At 38.2% G+C, this 13,741-nt stretch overlaps 1 protein-coding gene across 3 annotated transcripts in view; it reads right to left on the bottom strand.

The window, feature by feature from the left end:
• The window catches only part of fbn1 (fibrillin 1), a 68,618-nt gene that overhangs the window by 4,442 nt on the left and 50,435 nt on the right, over window positions 1-13,741 (bottom strand). For all 3 annotated transcript variants that reach the window (XM_041981986.1, XM_041981977.1, XM_041981992.1), the window contains 16 exons: window positions 12,682-12,807; window positions 12,459-12,575; window positions 12,240-12,365; window positions 12,039-12,158; window positions 11,287-11,412; window positions 7,180-7,332; window positions 6,995-7,057; window positions 6,773-6,895; window positions 6,551-6,670; window positions 6,345-6,467; window positions 5,702-5,833; window positions 3,993-4,118; window positions 3,167-3,373; window positions 2,120-2,245; window positions 1,763-1,885; window positions 1,116-1,232 (listed from right to left, as the gene is read on the bottom strand). In XM_041981986.1, the coding sequence (XP_041837920.1) occupies window positions 1,116-1,232; window positions 1,763-1,885; window positions 2,120-2,245; window positions 3,167-3,373; window positions 3,993-4,118; window positions 5,702-5,833; window positions 6,345-6,467; window positions 6,551-6,670; window positions 6,773-6,895; window positions 6,995-7,057; window positions 7,180-7,332; window positions 11,287-11,412; window positions 12,039-12,158; window positions 12,240-12,365; window positions 12,459-12,575; window positions 12,682-12,807 (2,028 nt within the window). The remainder of the gene's footprint in view (window positions 1-1,115; window positions 1,233-1,762; window positions 1,886-2,119; window positions 2,246-3,166; window positions 3,374-3,992; window positions 4,119-5,701; window positions 5,834-6,344; window positions 6,468-6,550; window positions 6,671-6,772; window positions 6,896-6,994; window positions 7,058-7,179; window positions 7,333-11,286; window positions 11,413-12,038; window positions 12,159-12,239; window positions 12,366-12,458; window positions 12,576-12,681; window positions 12,808-13,741) is intronic.

The following is a 13,741-nucleotide window of genomic DNA, read 5'->3' as shown; positions in this document are numbered from 1 at the left end:
CTGGCATAGCCAACTTCACAGTCTGTAGGACTTTTGGAATAAAATCTCTAAGCTCCTGATCTCATAGCAAACCAGAGGAGATAACACTGGAGTGTGAAAGCTCCTCCTTGGGAATATAAGTTTGGAAAAAAAAAATAGTCAACATCAATTTACAAATCTCTTTCAGGAATACCATAACAAGTAAGGCTTGAGGAAATGAGTTTGACTAAGGTGCTTAACTGTTTTGACTGGAATCAAGAAAACACGGCTGTGTTGTTAAGGAACTAAAATCAAAGGAGGAAAAGAATGTGATCTTTAAATCTCAGCCGGTAAAAGTGCGAGCCCAGGTCATTTCACAGCTGGCTGAGGTTTTATAGTCTTCTGATATGTTCCCAACTTAGAACTCCATTTGGTGAAACAGTTAACACATGGGAGACAGTGAGGAACAGAGTGTTTATCTTCGCAATGCGATCAAAAGTTTAGATTTTTAAATGTCTACCACTTTAAAGATGAATTGGTAATTAGTTTATAAACAAACACAAAAAACTAAATTATACTTACTCAGAATGCGTATTTCGTCTTAAGATTATATACCCTGATGGAGTTTGAGATCTTTAGGTTACACTTGTGTAATACTAAAGTATATCAGCAGTTTAATATCACACCTGTGTTTTTCCAACCTTATTTGGACATTCCTGACATATCCACACCTACTGTGTGCCATGTGCCTGAGGTCATTCCTTCAGTCAAAACTAAGGGTCCCCTGCCTTTGATTTGACATGAGCTTTACAGATGATAAAAAGTAAAGCATGTGGTAGTCATGATGACCTTCTGAAATGTTCCATAGCAAAGTATCGCTCAGTTACCATGACAGCAGTCAGTCCAGCCTAATAAGATTAGGGTGATATCAGCTGAAGTCCATTAATACTGGATTTGTAATGGATGGACATGAGGGTGCTTCAGTGGTTTTTACTGAGCTATGCTGGAAGATACTATAGGAGATTACACTGGGAAAGACCAAATCATGTCTGCAAAGAATATAAAATACAAGAATGCACAAGCTTTATCAGTATGAATAGGATTCTGAAACATTTGGATGTTTTGGATATCTGTATTCTGCATGTGTGTGTGTTTACCGATGCAGGCAGTGTGATGCTGGGTAAAGCCAGCTGGACATTTGCAGTTGAAGCCACCGATGGTGTTAACACATAAAAACTGACAGTTGTGCTGTTTTGTTGAACACTCATCCAGATCTGAAAATGGAAAGTCGTACAATAAATAAATATGTGTTTCCCAGGAAAGTTAAAGTTGCTGAAAATGATGAAATAATTATTTTAAGATACAAAGATTACACCCGTGTGTTTGGGGGCTGCTTCTTTCTGAGTTAAATTCCAGTCCTTGTACAGTCACTGACCTACAAATGAACTGAAAATGTACCAGACAGAGGACACACAGAGGGGTACTGTTGAGGGGGAAACTAAAGCTATGGTAAATAAAGATGAAAGAGGCCATTAAAAGCCGAACATCAGGACTACACTTGTTTAGACTTGTAAACAAGCTTGATAAATAGAGACACAGATAGACGCACTGTGTCACTGCCCCAACACACTGGGTACACACTGATGAACATGTAAACATTAAAGATGCTTCAGCTGCTCTAAACTGGAATTTTAATCATGCAAGATATCACTTCATTTAATCTAAGAAGTACTGGGGATAATGTGAGCTACTTTCAAATATTCAGGGGTTCTGTTTTATTGTGTGTTTGGGTTTTGTATGTCACCTCTGCAGCTCTTTCCATCTTCCTGCAGGATGTATCCTCGGGGGCAGGAACAGAGGTAGCTTCCCTCTGTGTTCTTACAGATGAAGTTACAAGGCTTTGGTGCCTGTGAGCACTCATCCACATCTAGCGGGTTAGAGTGAGACAAAAAGAATGAAAGAGTGAGAGAGTTTGTATCCTCTTGTCGGCTATTCCATAAGGACAGATGATGAGATGGACAGATATGAGCTGCATTTTTCAGAGGGTGTGTGGGCAGTCCACCCACATCGATTTAGCTCTTTACTAGACAGCAGGAATGAGAACAGGAGGCAGGAAAAGAGTCCATAAAGTGTAAATAATAGAGACAAGTTTCAGCCTTACCCACACACAGCGTGCCTGTGATGTCAGTGGTATAGCCGGTTTTGCAGACACATCTATAGGAGCCGGCGGTGTTGATGCACTGACCATTCTTGCAAAGGTTTCCCATGACACGACACTCATCAATGTCTGGATGGAATCAAGAAAAGTCAGCCCCAGAGAAACGTTTTAAAGCCTAAATACTGCTCAGCTTCCTAAACGGGAAATATCAGGATAAACTTGGTTACTTTTAGAAAAAAAAGCACATAATTGGATTTTAAAATCGACTAACAGCTTGAGATAACCACATTCATCAGTGATGCAAGTGTAAAAGCACTTGAGTGCTTGCTCTGCAGTCGACTTTAAACAACTATTTAAATCTATGTAACCATCTGTTACATGTTGTAACTCTTACCACTTCAAATCTCACAGGACCACACATGTACTTTATTCTCTTTATGTCACTGTTGACAAATTTACAAAAACTTGCAATCTATGTCCTGCAGTACTTTTCTTGGATGGTGCTCCACTGCATGGTCCTCCGTAATTCCCGTATATATAGGGTAATACATACAGTGTGTATATATAAGGTACATACACTACATACCTTAAATTTACACACTGTGGAAAAATAACTAGCCCAAAACCAGTTGAGATAATTTATTCCTGGAAACATTTTAACACTTTATTTTCCACCAGGGTTGTCTATAATGGAAAGGGAACTTTCTGATAATGAGGGACTTATATTAAAGAGAATATTTTAATGCAAACAGAGATGTAAGGGTAATTTTCCTTTTTAAGGCACCTATGATTGTTGTCTTCTTGGTTCAATCAGCTGATATAACTAATAAACTTTTCTTTGTTCAAATCTTTGAAGCTAAAATTTTCATTTTAAATGTGACAAATGGCCTTGGGTTGAATCAAGTTAAACTTTTACATATTTTTGCATTTTATTTTTTTTGTGTATGGTTTTAAAAAAATCTACACTTTGCAACTGTCTCTACATGGTTTCTAGATAGTTGAGTTATTCTTAGTTTTACTGAGATCCTTGATTTGAAGTCAGTGAGATACCTCTGCCATCAGTGGTGAACCCAGGTCCGGATGGACACATCTTCTTGTACTGGGTGGTGCCTGGGAGGGGGCAGAGTTCACAGTTGTTGCCCCAGCCCCTGCCTCCATCACAGCAACACTCTGACTTGGTGACCAAGTTCCTGTTACTAGAAGTCATCTGACACAGAGTGGTCAGAACCTCAGTGAAACAGAGACCCTCCCGGTTATCTGGAGGGTGAGAGAAATAAAAAGGAAAAGCACATGAAGTCAAAACCAAGACAGCCTGATGAAAAGCGGACGATACCACCCAGACAGAACCTGGCCTCACAGTCCAGACGTAAAACGATAACCCACACTGCTCTATCACTGCTGTCTGTGAAGAATAAGATAGCAAAAGGACCATAAGGTTTACAAAGTCCCCCTGGAGGTTTTTCCTCACCCAGCTCAACACATCTCAGCTGTCCAGAGGTTTATATTTAGACAAGGAAGGAAAGCTTTTCAGTGTTTCTGTCTTGATAGAAGCAGACAGTGGGCTTTGTCATGGAAAAAAATCCCACTGAGGCAAAAATACCCTTTCCCCTTAATTAGACAAGATTAAATAATGTCTAAACCAAAATATAAAAGGCCAGCATTCTGGGAAAAAAAGTACAAAAATATTTAAAATCCTATTTTCCTCAGGTCTTCTTACAAGAGCCTCCTCACTAAATAAATAAAATAAGGAGTCAGTGAAGGCACAGGAGTGTGATGAATTGAACTTCCATTGAGCTAAAATGAGGTAGAGCACAGTGAAAATGAAACACACGGTGAGAACAAAACATATGCACTCAAATGAAAACAAAGAACATACCAATACATTCTGTCTGCGTGGGGTTAGCAATGAATCCTTGGTCACATCTGCAGCGATAGCTTCCGACTGTGTTCTCACAGCGGCCATTCTTGCAGATTCCTGGTTTGGCTGAACATTCATTCAAGTCTAGCACACACAGACAGAGAAAAGACGAAGATGAAGATTCAGTCCTCAACGGCCTTCAAAATATTGTACAAATGTATTCAAAAATAGCATAAGGGATGTCACCGTTAGGCAAAATGTTAACTCTGATGACCATTTTAACCCTTTACCATATGACCCACTAAATGACAGGCAGAAAGTTTTTTTTTTATAATCTGAAGTCTTTTTTTGGCCCTTTAACAAAATTTAAAAATAATAATACATGCACACGCTGTCATCAATTATGTCACAGCCACTGGTCTTTTTCTATTTTCTCTCACACTAACCCAATCAGTTAATAGTCCTTTCTTTTTTAATTTTACTTGTGCTGTCATTCTTCTTCCAGACTGCATGTCACACATCCCATTTCCTCCCAAACTCCACTTTCATCAGTTTTCAAAGATGGAGCATCTTCAGAAGTCTCCTCCTTCAATTTGTTTAGACTCTGAGACTTCCGTGTCATCCTACATGAGATTTTAGCCTTAATGCAGCATCTTAGTTTAACTGCAAAAGGTTATTTTAAATCTTTAATTTAAAAATTTAAAAACCTTGTTTTAATTATTGTGCACCAATATATTTGTGTGAAACTTTCATTAGATGGCTTCTTTGTATGTTGTGCTTTAAAAGCAGTGAAAAAGATATAAAACAAATACAGATACAGATGAATAAAAGGGCTGAACTTTCCTCCTCGTCCAAACCTGCAGCTGTACCTCCCCCCCAAAACACCAGCTGTTCAAAGAGCTTTTTCTCTTAAAATTGTCATGGTTGGTTGTACACATTTTTGTGCAGCAGCAACAAACATCAAATGTAAAAATAACCTTCACAACAACGGGAATCAGGGAGATATTCAGTCTTATTGCTGCAGAAGCATATAGTACCTGCATATATGTAGGTTACTATAATTTACCTCTCAATCCCAAGCTTGATCTAAGTAATCAAGTGTGTAGAAGGATTCCTTTGGGAAGTTAAAATCCTTGTTGATACATGGAAACACCTCCAAAACATAAATGCAACTTCACCTTTTACTCAGGGAGGCACAATTTTACTCCAAAACTGATTATTTCTTTACATTTCACAAGGAGAGCTTTCTGACCATTTTGAGCAAACTATGAAAATTAATCTAAAAGTCCCAAAAGTCATTAATGGAGGCTGAACACAAGTTTGTTAAACAGTAAGACATTCAAAACAGAAATGATCAAGGGGATAAAGACTTAAAATATAATGACAATAGAACAGTTGGGATGCAACAAACGCATACCTTGGAGGAAAGATCTGGCCTAAACGTGATATGCTGAAGAGGATTAGAACAATAGTTATCGGGCTTACAGGAAAACAAACAAAAAAAAGAAAGAAGCTTAATTTAACTAATAGAAATCTGTCTTTCCTTGATCATATAAGACTTTTTCAAGCAGGACATTACTAATACTTTAAGTGAAAAAACAAAACAAAACTAAGATACATGAAACAATGTTATGAGGAAGGGCTTAAAGCATCCAAGTTACTTTTGGAAACTTAGGAAATAGCGGGTAGAAAACAATGATTGTAACATTGGACAGTACATTCCTTACCCATGCAACCCTCTCCATTGGGCTGGCGCGTGTATCCAGGCTCACAGATGCACATGTATGTCCCGATCAGGTTCTTGCATCGCATGCCCTTACTGTCACAGTCATGTGTACCATCTTCACACTCATCTTGGTCTGTGAAACAAATTAAAACCCTTAAGGCAGAGGATGAGGAAGTTGGTGGAATGTGATGAAATTTCACTAGTGATGTAATGCAGACCCTCCAGAGTTTAATCTAACCGCCCAGCCCAACACTAAACTCTGGAGCGCTAACAGGCATGTAATGGGAGAGTTGGTGGTCTGTTTGGAGCTCTAATGTAAACAGTGATGCAATAGACACTGACAGGGTCCTTCTGTCCCAGAGCTTCCTTTCAAATTCATCCGTTGCCATGGTGCCAGAGCTATCTGGGAGAACAGAGGCATAAACAGTGACTCGAGTGGCTGGAGGTTTAAGGCTGTTTTAAGATTATCCCAGACAGACAGCCCTTGAGAATCTCACTTAATGTAGATAGTGAGTTATGCAACTTTGTAGATGGGGCCAAAATGTCTGAGGTGCTTAGTTTTTTTTTTTTCAGTTAACTCTTTCCAGGAAATGTACAAAGCTCGAGAAAACTGAGCGTATTAGATAATCATTTCACTGTGTTACCTTTGCACATCCTATTGTCCTCGCGCAGCACATAGCCTGTGGGACATTTGCACTCGTATGATCCCACCACATTAACACAGCGGAAAGCACACAGTAGGGGATTTTGGGCGCACTCGTTGATGTCTGGAAAAAGGAAATGAATGGAAAGCCATTAGTAAAAAGAGACTTAATGACAAAGGTAGTACTTCCGGTAATTTCTCACATACCTTCACAGGTCATCATTGGTCCAGGCTCAAAGCCCTCATCACATGCACACTCATACCCGCCGATGACATTAGTGCATGTGCCGTTGCCACATGGATTACCAATGTCACACTCATCTGTGTCTGTATTGAAGAGTGAAATAAATGTTAGATTGAAATCTCCCAGTCACACAGACCAGTGAAGGAGAGAAGGAAGATGAGTATGCAGAGACAGAATAAACTGACCTACACACGTGACCCCACTTTCATCCAGGCGATAACCCAGAGGACATTCACAACGGAAAGAGCCGTCCGTGTTGATGCACTGGCCATTAACGCAAGGATCATTGAGGCATTCATCCACATCAACTATTAAAAACACGAACACATAGTTAACACATGTGCCACAAATATAAGAGGCAAAAACAGTTTTGATAGATTTATACAAAAGATTACTGCACATTATACCATTATGATCACCATCTGGCCCCAGTTCATATCCCGCATTAGGACAGAGAGTCTTATACGCCTCTGGAACCAAGAGATACCCGTCATACACACCAGTAAATAAAACGAATCAATTTGTTTATGAATTTGTGAGTTTTCTTCAGCATATCTGAGTTTTACCGCTGTATGATGGGAAGAATACACACCGTCTCCTTTATTTGGGCAGATATCACAGGGGTTTCCCCAGCCTTGACCAGGCATCCCAGTACAACAGCACACTTGCTTGGTTGTGTTCTGAGACTTTGGAGCTAGGCAGACACCATTTTCAAACTTGGTATAGCAGTAGTCCACTCGGAGATCTGAGGGTTAACACACATATAGATGACAGTGACTAAGTAAAAATACTGATACCAAATTTTTCATGAAATCAATATTACATCATCAAGCTTTCCACCACAATTGAAGGGACAGTTTTACTTTTGCTTGGTTCAAAGAAAACACAGTTTGCCACTTTTAGGAAGATAAAGGAACAAAACCACTCAAAACCTGCTTCAGATACAAGTACCTGCTGAACAATTAAGTGTAAATATTCTGCATTTTTTCATTCAAAGTTATTTGAACTGACTGAACTTGTTCCACGTTATTTGTGTTCAATCTTCATAAACCTCAAAATGCAGCAGTAATAAAATTAAAATGTGCAGCTAAAATGCAAGTACCTCAAATATTACACAACACTGGTGTATATGTACTTAAGTACAATCTAAAAACAGTGACAAAAGGAAAGAATCTGGTTTTTCAAGTTCTATCTCTACCCTAAACCTGCCTTATCAACTGCATATCATTAAAAACTAACCTCTTACATAGTTAGGGTCTGTTTCACTTTATCAGAGTCTGTCTTTGTGGAGATAATGTTTACATGAAGATTTGATAGATATTTGGAGCTATAGCAGCACCATTTCAAAGGAATATTTATATTCATCCTAAAAGTGCTTTTAGAACATCTGATATGTTTTTTCTTAATTTGGGCTGTGTGTCATCTACATTTATTCTTCACCAGTAATATATATACTGAGATTAACACATTTGAACAAATTTTGTTTGAAAGTGCTCCATTTACTATAACTTCAAAAGTATTCGAAGAGACCTTGTGGTTGCAGCGATATACTCATTTCATTATGGGTTTGCAATTTTCAAGCATGGGCCTAAAAAATAGTCCCATGGCTCAAAATGTTAATTTTGTGCACATCATATTATTGTTTAGCAGATGATAAAAAAGATCTAAAATTATCCTCATATTAAGAATGTGTAAACAATGCATTCAATTCTCTTTAAAACAATGCAGAAAATAACTTTAAATCCAAACGTGGTACACTTAAAAACAGAGGTGATGCAGTTTTTATGGATACAATATTTTGCTCCCGCCATCACTGAGATATGCAGCTCACCCGCAGCATTAAAACAACCTGCCTAATGTAATGGAAATGACCCTCCTATTACCAAAACACCTCTGAACCATCTAGGAATAGTTTCTACAAGACCTCTGAAGGTGTCCTGTTGTATCAGACACCAAGTAGATCTTTTAAGTCCTGTAAGTTGCAAGGAGGGGCTTCCATGGATTGGACTTGTTTTTCCAGCACATACCACAGATCCTGGAATGAACTGAGACTACCATACCATATTAAACCATATTTATTTATATAGCACTTTAAAAAGTATTTTGTTGGGATGCTTTTCCAAGCTAAATAATATATAAACATTTAGAGCAATTTGCTCTTCTTTGACAAAGTCACTCCAATCTCCTCCTGCCCAATTTATCCCACCCCTGACAGGTGTTAATGTAACAAGATGATCAGTGAGATCCACTGCTTCCATCAAGGGATTTGATTTTTGGGCTGATCTACATAAAGTTGTATTAAAAAAAATAAAAATAAATTCACACAAAAATGATCAAATAAATAAATAAATAAACAAACAGTGGCCGAGTGGAGCTCTGTTAAGTTGTGTCCAAGTTCACACTTGTACCCACAACTCTAATAATCACAGCAGTGTTTAACATTACATCCTATTAAAGAAATTAGTACTTTTCTTTCATGAATATAATACATTTTGCTGTATAAGTGTTTGCAGTGAGGATAGAGGCCGGCTAATTATCTGTACTGTGAGATGTGAGTTTGTCTTGTTCCTCCAGGACTAGGCAGGCACTTACTTGTAATGAGAAGCATATGGCCGTGCTCTCCTGCTAGCATTGGCCTTCAGTGAACTCAACACAAATAAGCTTTCTGGCCACCATAGATCACAAACACACATATACATGCACACGCACTTGGCCCAGAGGCAAAGATCACGTACATGAACACCTGGAGCTGTGAGGAGAATGTCAAAGAGCGACATGTTACTTTCCACCATCAAACCGATTTGTCAGCCTTTCTGTTAAGGAGATTGATGGTCCTCTTAGCACAGCTGTAAGTGTGTGTGTGAACACACATGTGGATCCCCATCTACAAGTGAACATCTCATTCACATTTATTTGTTTGTAAAATGAAAACTATTATGGAAAAAAATCATGGTATTATTTTTATCTTCTCACCAAAAATGTAAATGCTGCTTAACTTTTTAAATGAAAAACTTTTGATTTATATGATGATGAATAAAACAAAATAAAATAAAATAAAATAAAATAAAATAAAATAAAATAAAATAAAATAAAATAAAATAAAATAAAATAAAATAAAAAAGACTTGACATAAAACTAAATCTTGGTCAACACTGAAGGAGATGACACTAATTTAATGAAATTTTATGAATTTTATGAAATTTAATAAAAACCACTATAGTTCCATAATTCAAAACACATCATCATGACTTTGGCAGCCAAGAGGTGAAGATATCCCATATATGGCTCCGAACTCGACCCCATGTTTCATGTAATCACTCTTTTTTTTCTCTTCTCATGTTTTTCCTCTATCTGTGATCAGGACAAACCTGTCTTTTTATGAATGTGTATGTTATTAAAGTCGGACCAAATCTGATTTATTACCATGTTTTCTTCTCTACAGAAGAAAAGTATAGTCATCCATCACTACTCTTGGAGTTAGCTCTCCTTGCAGCAAGAGAGGAGAAATTGAGTGTGTGGATGATGTATATGCAAGAGTCTTAAAAATGAAAACTTTCATTTATGAACTGCTTAGCTATTACCGAGTAAAATTCCAACATACTTTTGCCAGACAAAACAGGGTTTTGCACATGCAAGTTACTCTTAAGAGATTTGAGTATTATTCTAAAAACTGGAACATATAAATATATTCAAAGAAAATCATTTATACAGGTAATAAACTTATATGAATTGATTTTTATCTGCATCAATCACTGATTGTAATACCCTTTAAAATGTTGCAGATCTAGCTCATCTCAGCTGCCAAGCAGGGTGAAGCCGCCTCCCAGAACATAAAATGATGGTGGAAAAGCAGCTTGAAGAACACACCAAAGAACCCGAGGCACTGACCACAAGATCCCACCCTAATTAAACATTTGTGGGACAGCAACAATCCACTGGTCTCACTTCACAGCCCACAAGGCCTAACGGTGCCACGTCCTGTTGCATAATTTAAGGCAGGTGGTTTAAATTTAGCACTTTCTGACATCTTTTTTTTTGTCTTAATGGAGGAAGTTGCCAAAAACTTTAAAAGAGCAAAATTATTTATAAATTCTATCAAATAAAAATATTTAATAATCAACAATGTAAGAGAACACAAAACCTACTAAATATTTTCATTTGTTATGATTTTTCATTATCACTGCTCATATTTTTTTTTTTTTTTTTTTTGCTCATTTTAACAAATACATGAGCTTTCTCACTTGGACAGACTTTGCCTTACTCGTTCTCCACCCTGCTCCTCCCATTTTATTCCCCAACATTCAGTTGAGCACCTCAGAGACTAGGGAGAAAAATGAAATTCAAACTGTATGCTGTCTCACTGAACTCATGAAGTCATCACTTCAGTGTTTGGAGAGGGAACTCCCTAACAGAGGACTTAGTGTGCACCCACCCAACCCCAAAAAACACACACACAGTATATACATAATAGCACACACATAAATGAGGAAATGGAAAACTGATCTGCTCAGAGCCACCCTTAGCCTTGTTGAGACAGCAGCAGCAGAACCAGCTGGAACATCGTGTGCTATCACGAAAAAGCCAGAAAACACCAATGCCTGCTGCGTCATCTCCACGTTGCATTTTAAAGCTGTTGCATGCAATTATTTCATAGTTTATTTTATTCTCCTTTTCAACCCGTAAATGGGCTGGCATTTACCTATACAGCTGCGTCCAGAGGATGAAAGCTTGAAGCCTTCAGGGCACAAGCAGGTGAAGCTTCCTTCAGTGTTGGAGCAGGTTCCAAGTTTACACATCTCAGGCGACTGGGAGCACTCATCAATATCTGACATGCAAGGAGGAAAAGCATCACTCATCCTGTCATATTTACAAATCATACACATTGAAATGCATTCAGATTTCACTTTTTTTTTCCTTGAAGAACAACAGTAAGTGCAGGAATGTTGTCTCAGCTGTTTGTCATGTCTACCCCAATATCCCAATGTGATCAAACAGAATTAAATCACTGTAATGGATGGTCGGATAAAAGACATATTATCTGGAGGAGCCTCAGAGTCAAGTGTTCTCTAATCAAAATGAACAGCTGCTGCTGTTGAGAATTCATTGCTAATCCTCCCTGCTTCCAAGAACAAAGCACCAAGCTGGAATGTGTTGAAGTCTGCCGAATTTCTCTTCATCAGCCTGACTGTATAAACAACCCAAGCAGTCTGGCTCAGTCCCATTCCCACGTGTTAAAGGGAGAAGGGGGGTGTGTGTAAGGGGAAGAAGTAGGTGACTTTTTCTTTGTAAAGCAGAGCTAATCTAAACTGAGATTTACTCATGCATCTGTGAAAGTAACTGTGTTGTATGTAAGCAGGCGTTTTCAGTCAGTGTGATTTATAATTTAAGTTTTAGATAAAGTTTTATGTTCTTTTTCTTTTAACCACAGAGGAGAGCCTTTTGCTGCAGTACCTTCACAGGTTTCTTCATGGAGATAGTAGCCAGCAGGGCAAATACACCTGTAAGCGCCATCCATGTTCATACACGTTCCTGGGCCACATGTGCTTGGATTCACTGCACATTCATTTATATCTGATGGCAAAGGAAAATAAGGGGGGTATACAGCAAAACTGCGAGCATTGAATTTAGAAGAAAAAAAAAGCAAGACCTTACCGACACACAGTCTGCCATCTAATGTCAGCTCATAGCCATCATTGCATATACAGATGAAGCTGCCCACTGAGTTCAAACACTGCCCATTCCGACACAAGCCCCTCTGAGTCGAACACTCATCGACATCTAAACAAAACACAAACACAAAACTTTTCAATACAGAAAACAGCTTTCTTACTTTGTCTCTTTCATCCACCCAAAATCCACTGATGCACCCACCTATGCAGTCGCCATTGTGTGAGTTCTGAAAGCCAGGGTAGCACAGACAGTTGTAGGAGCCCACTGTGTTCTTACAAGTCCCATTACCACAGGGTTGTCTCTCACACTCGTCCACGTCTGAAAGCAGAGAGCAGCGTCATAGCTTTACTTCAGACACTGCTCGCATTTCTTTCTCGAGCAGATAAAAAGCAAGTGTGAACGTGAAGAAATCAACACATCTTACCAACACACATTGACAAGTCCTGGGTTGTTTTGTAACCATTGGGACAGATGCAGCGATAGCTCCCCAGTGTGTCAATGCACTGACCAGGGTTGCACACACCAGGGGTCTCGACACACTCATTACGATCTGAAAACAGGGGAAAACAGTCGTTGTTAAATTATATATGGAGTTTATTTTTTATCAATAACTGTCAAAATATTATTTTCTTCCCCTTCATCCATAAATCTGTCTCTAGGCTTTCCTAGACTCTTAGCATTCCCCAACAAAACTAAATAATAATAATATATCAATACATTATAAATTTGCATGTTAAATAAATGCAATAATTTGCAGCTAGATCTGCAAATTGATTATAGTAGAAGGAGCCAGCTACACACCACCTTCTTTGGTCAATTAACTGACTAGTAAGAGAAAATTTGGCCTTTTGGGTGGCAGAAAAAAGGTCAAGTTTTAGCAGCAAAACAGTGATGATCTAGTTTGTGTTTTTCCCCCACGTCCAAAGCCATAAATGACAACATTATCAAAAGAAGGCCTAAGTTATCATCCATACACTTTTTCCCCTTTAAGGTGTATATATACACATTTCACCAGATACTCTGTAGTTTAAGCCAGTTTTTACATTTAAAAATAATTTTTAAATTGCTGAATTGTTTTTATGTTCAAGTGCTTTGTTTACTTTTTTTTTTTCTTTCAAACAGCGGTAACTTGTATATTTATGTCACACATTATGAGTTCAGAGTCCACACAGAAAGAACTATCATGCTATCTTCCATTCCATTTGGAAGTGCTGCACTTATGTTTAAATGGAAATACCTATAAACAACTTTTCATTTTTAAGTGTTCAAAGAGATACCGTTAATTACTTTAACTCATCTGTAAAGTGTTACTGGACTGTCTCACTTCAGGGACCAATCAGACTAAAGGATGTGATTGTGTCCCTCTGGTCTCCCCCCTGATTTTGCCCATGAAGCAAAGGCATCCAGCGCAGACATGGCTTAAAAGAAAAAGTCAGACTTGAGGTTGTACATTGAAGTCTCCGTCACTGATTGATGTATTACTT

The sequence above is a fragment of the Melanotaenia boesemani genome, chromosome 1 (assembly GCF_017639745.1).
Source record: "Melanotaenia boesemani isolate fMelBoe1 chromosome 1, fMelBoe1.pri, whole genome shotgun sequence".
In the NCBI taxonomy this organism is placed as follows: domain Eukaryota; kingdom Metazoa; phylum Chordata; class Actinopteri; order Atheriniformes; family Melanotaeniidae; genus Melanotaenia; species Melanotaenia boesemani.
The sequence above is the reverse complement of the archived record's forward strand: the minus strand, read 5'-3'. Positions and strand labels throughout refer to the sequence as shown.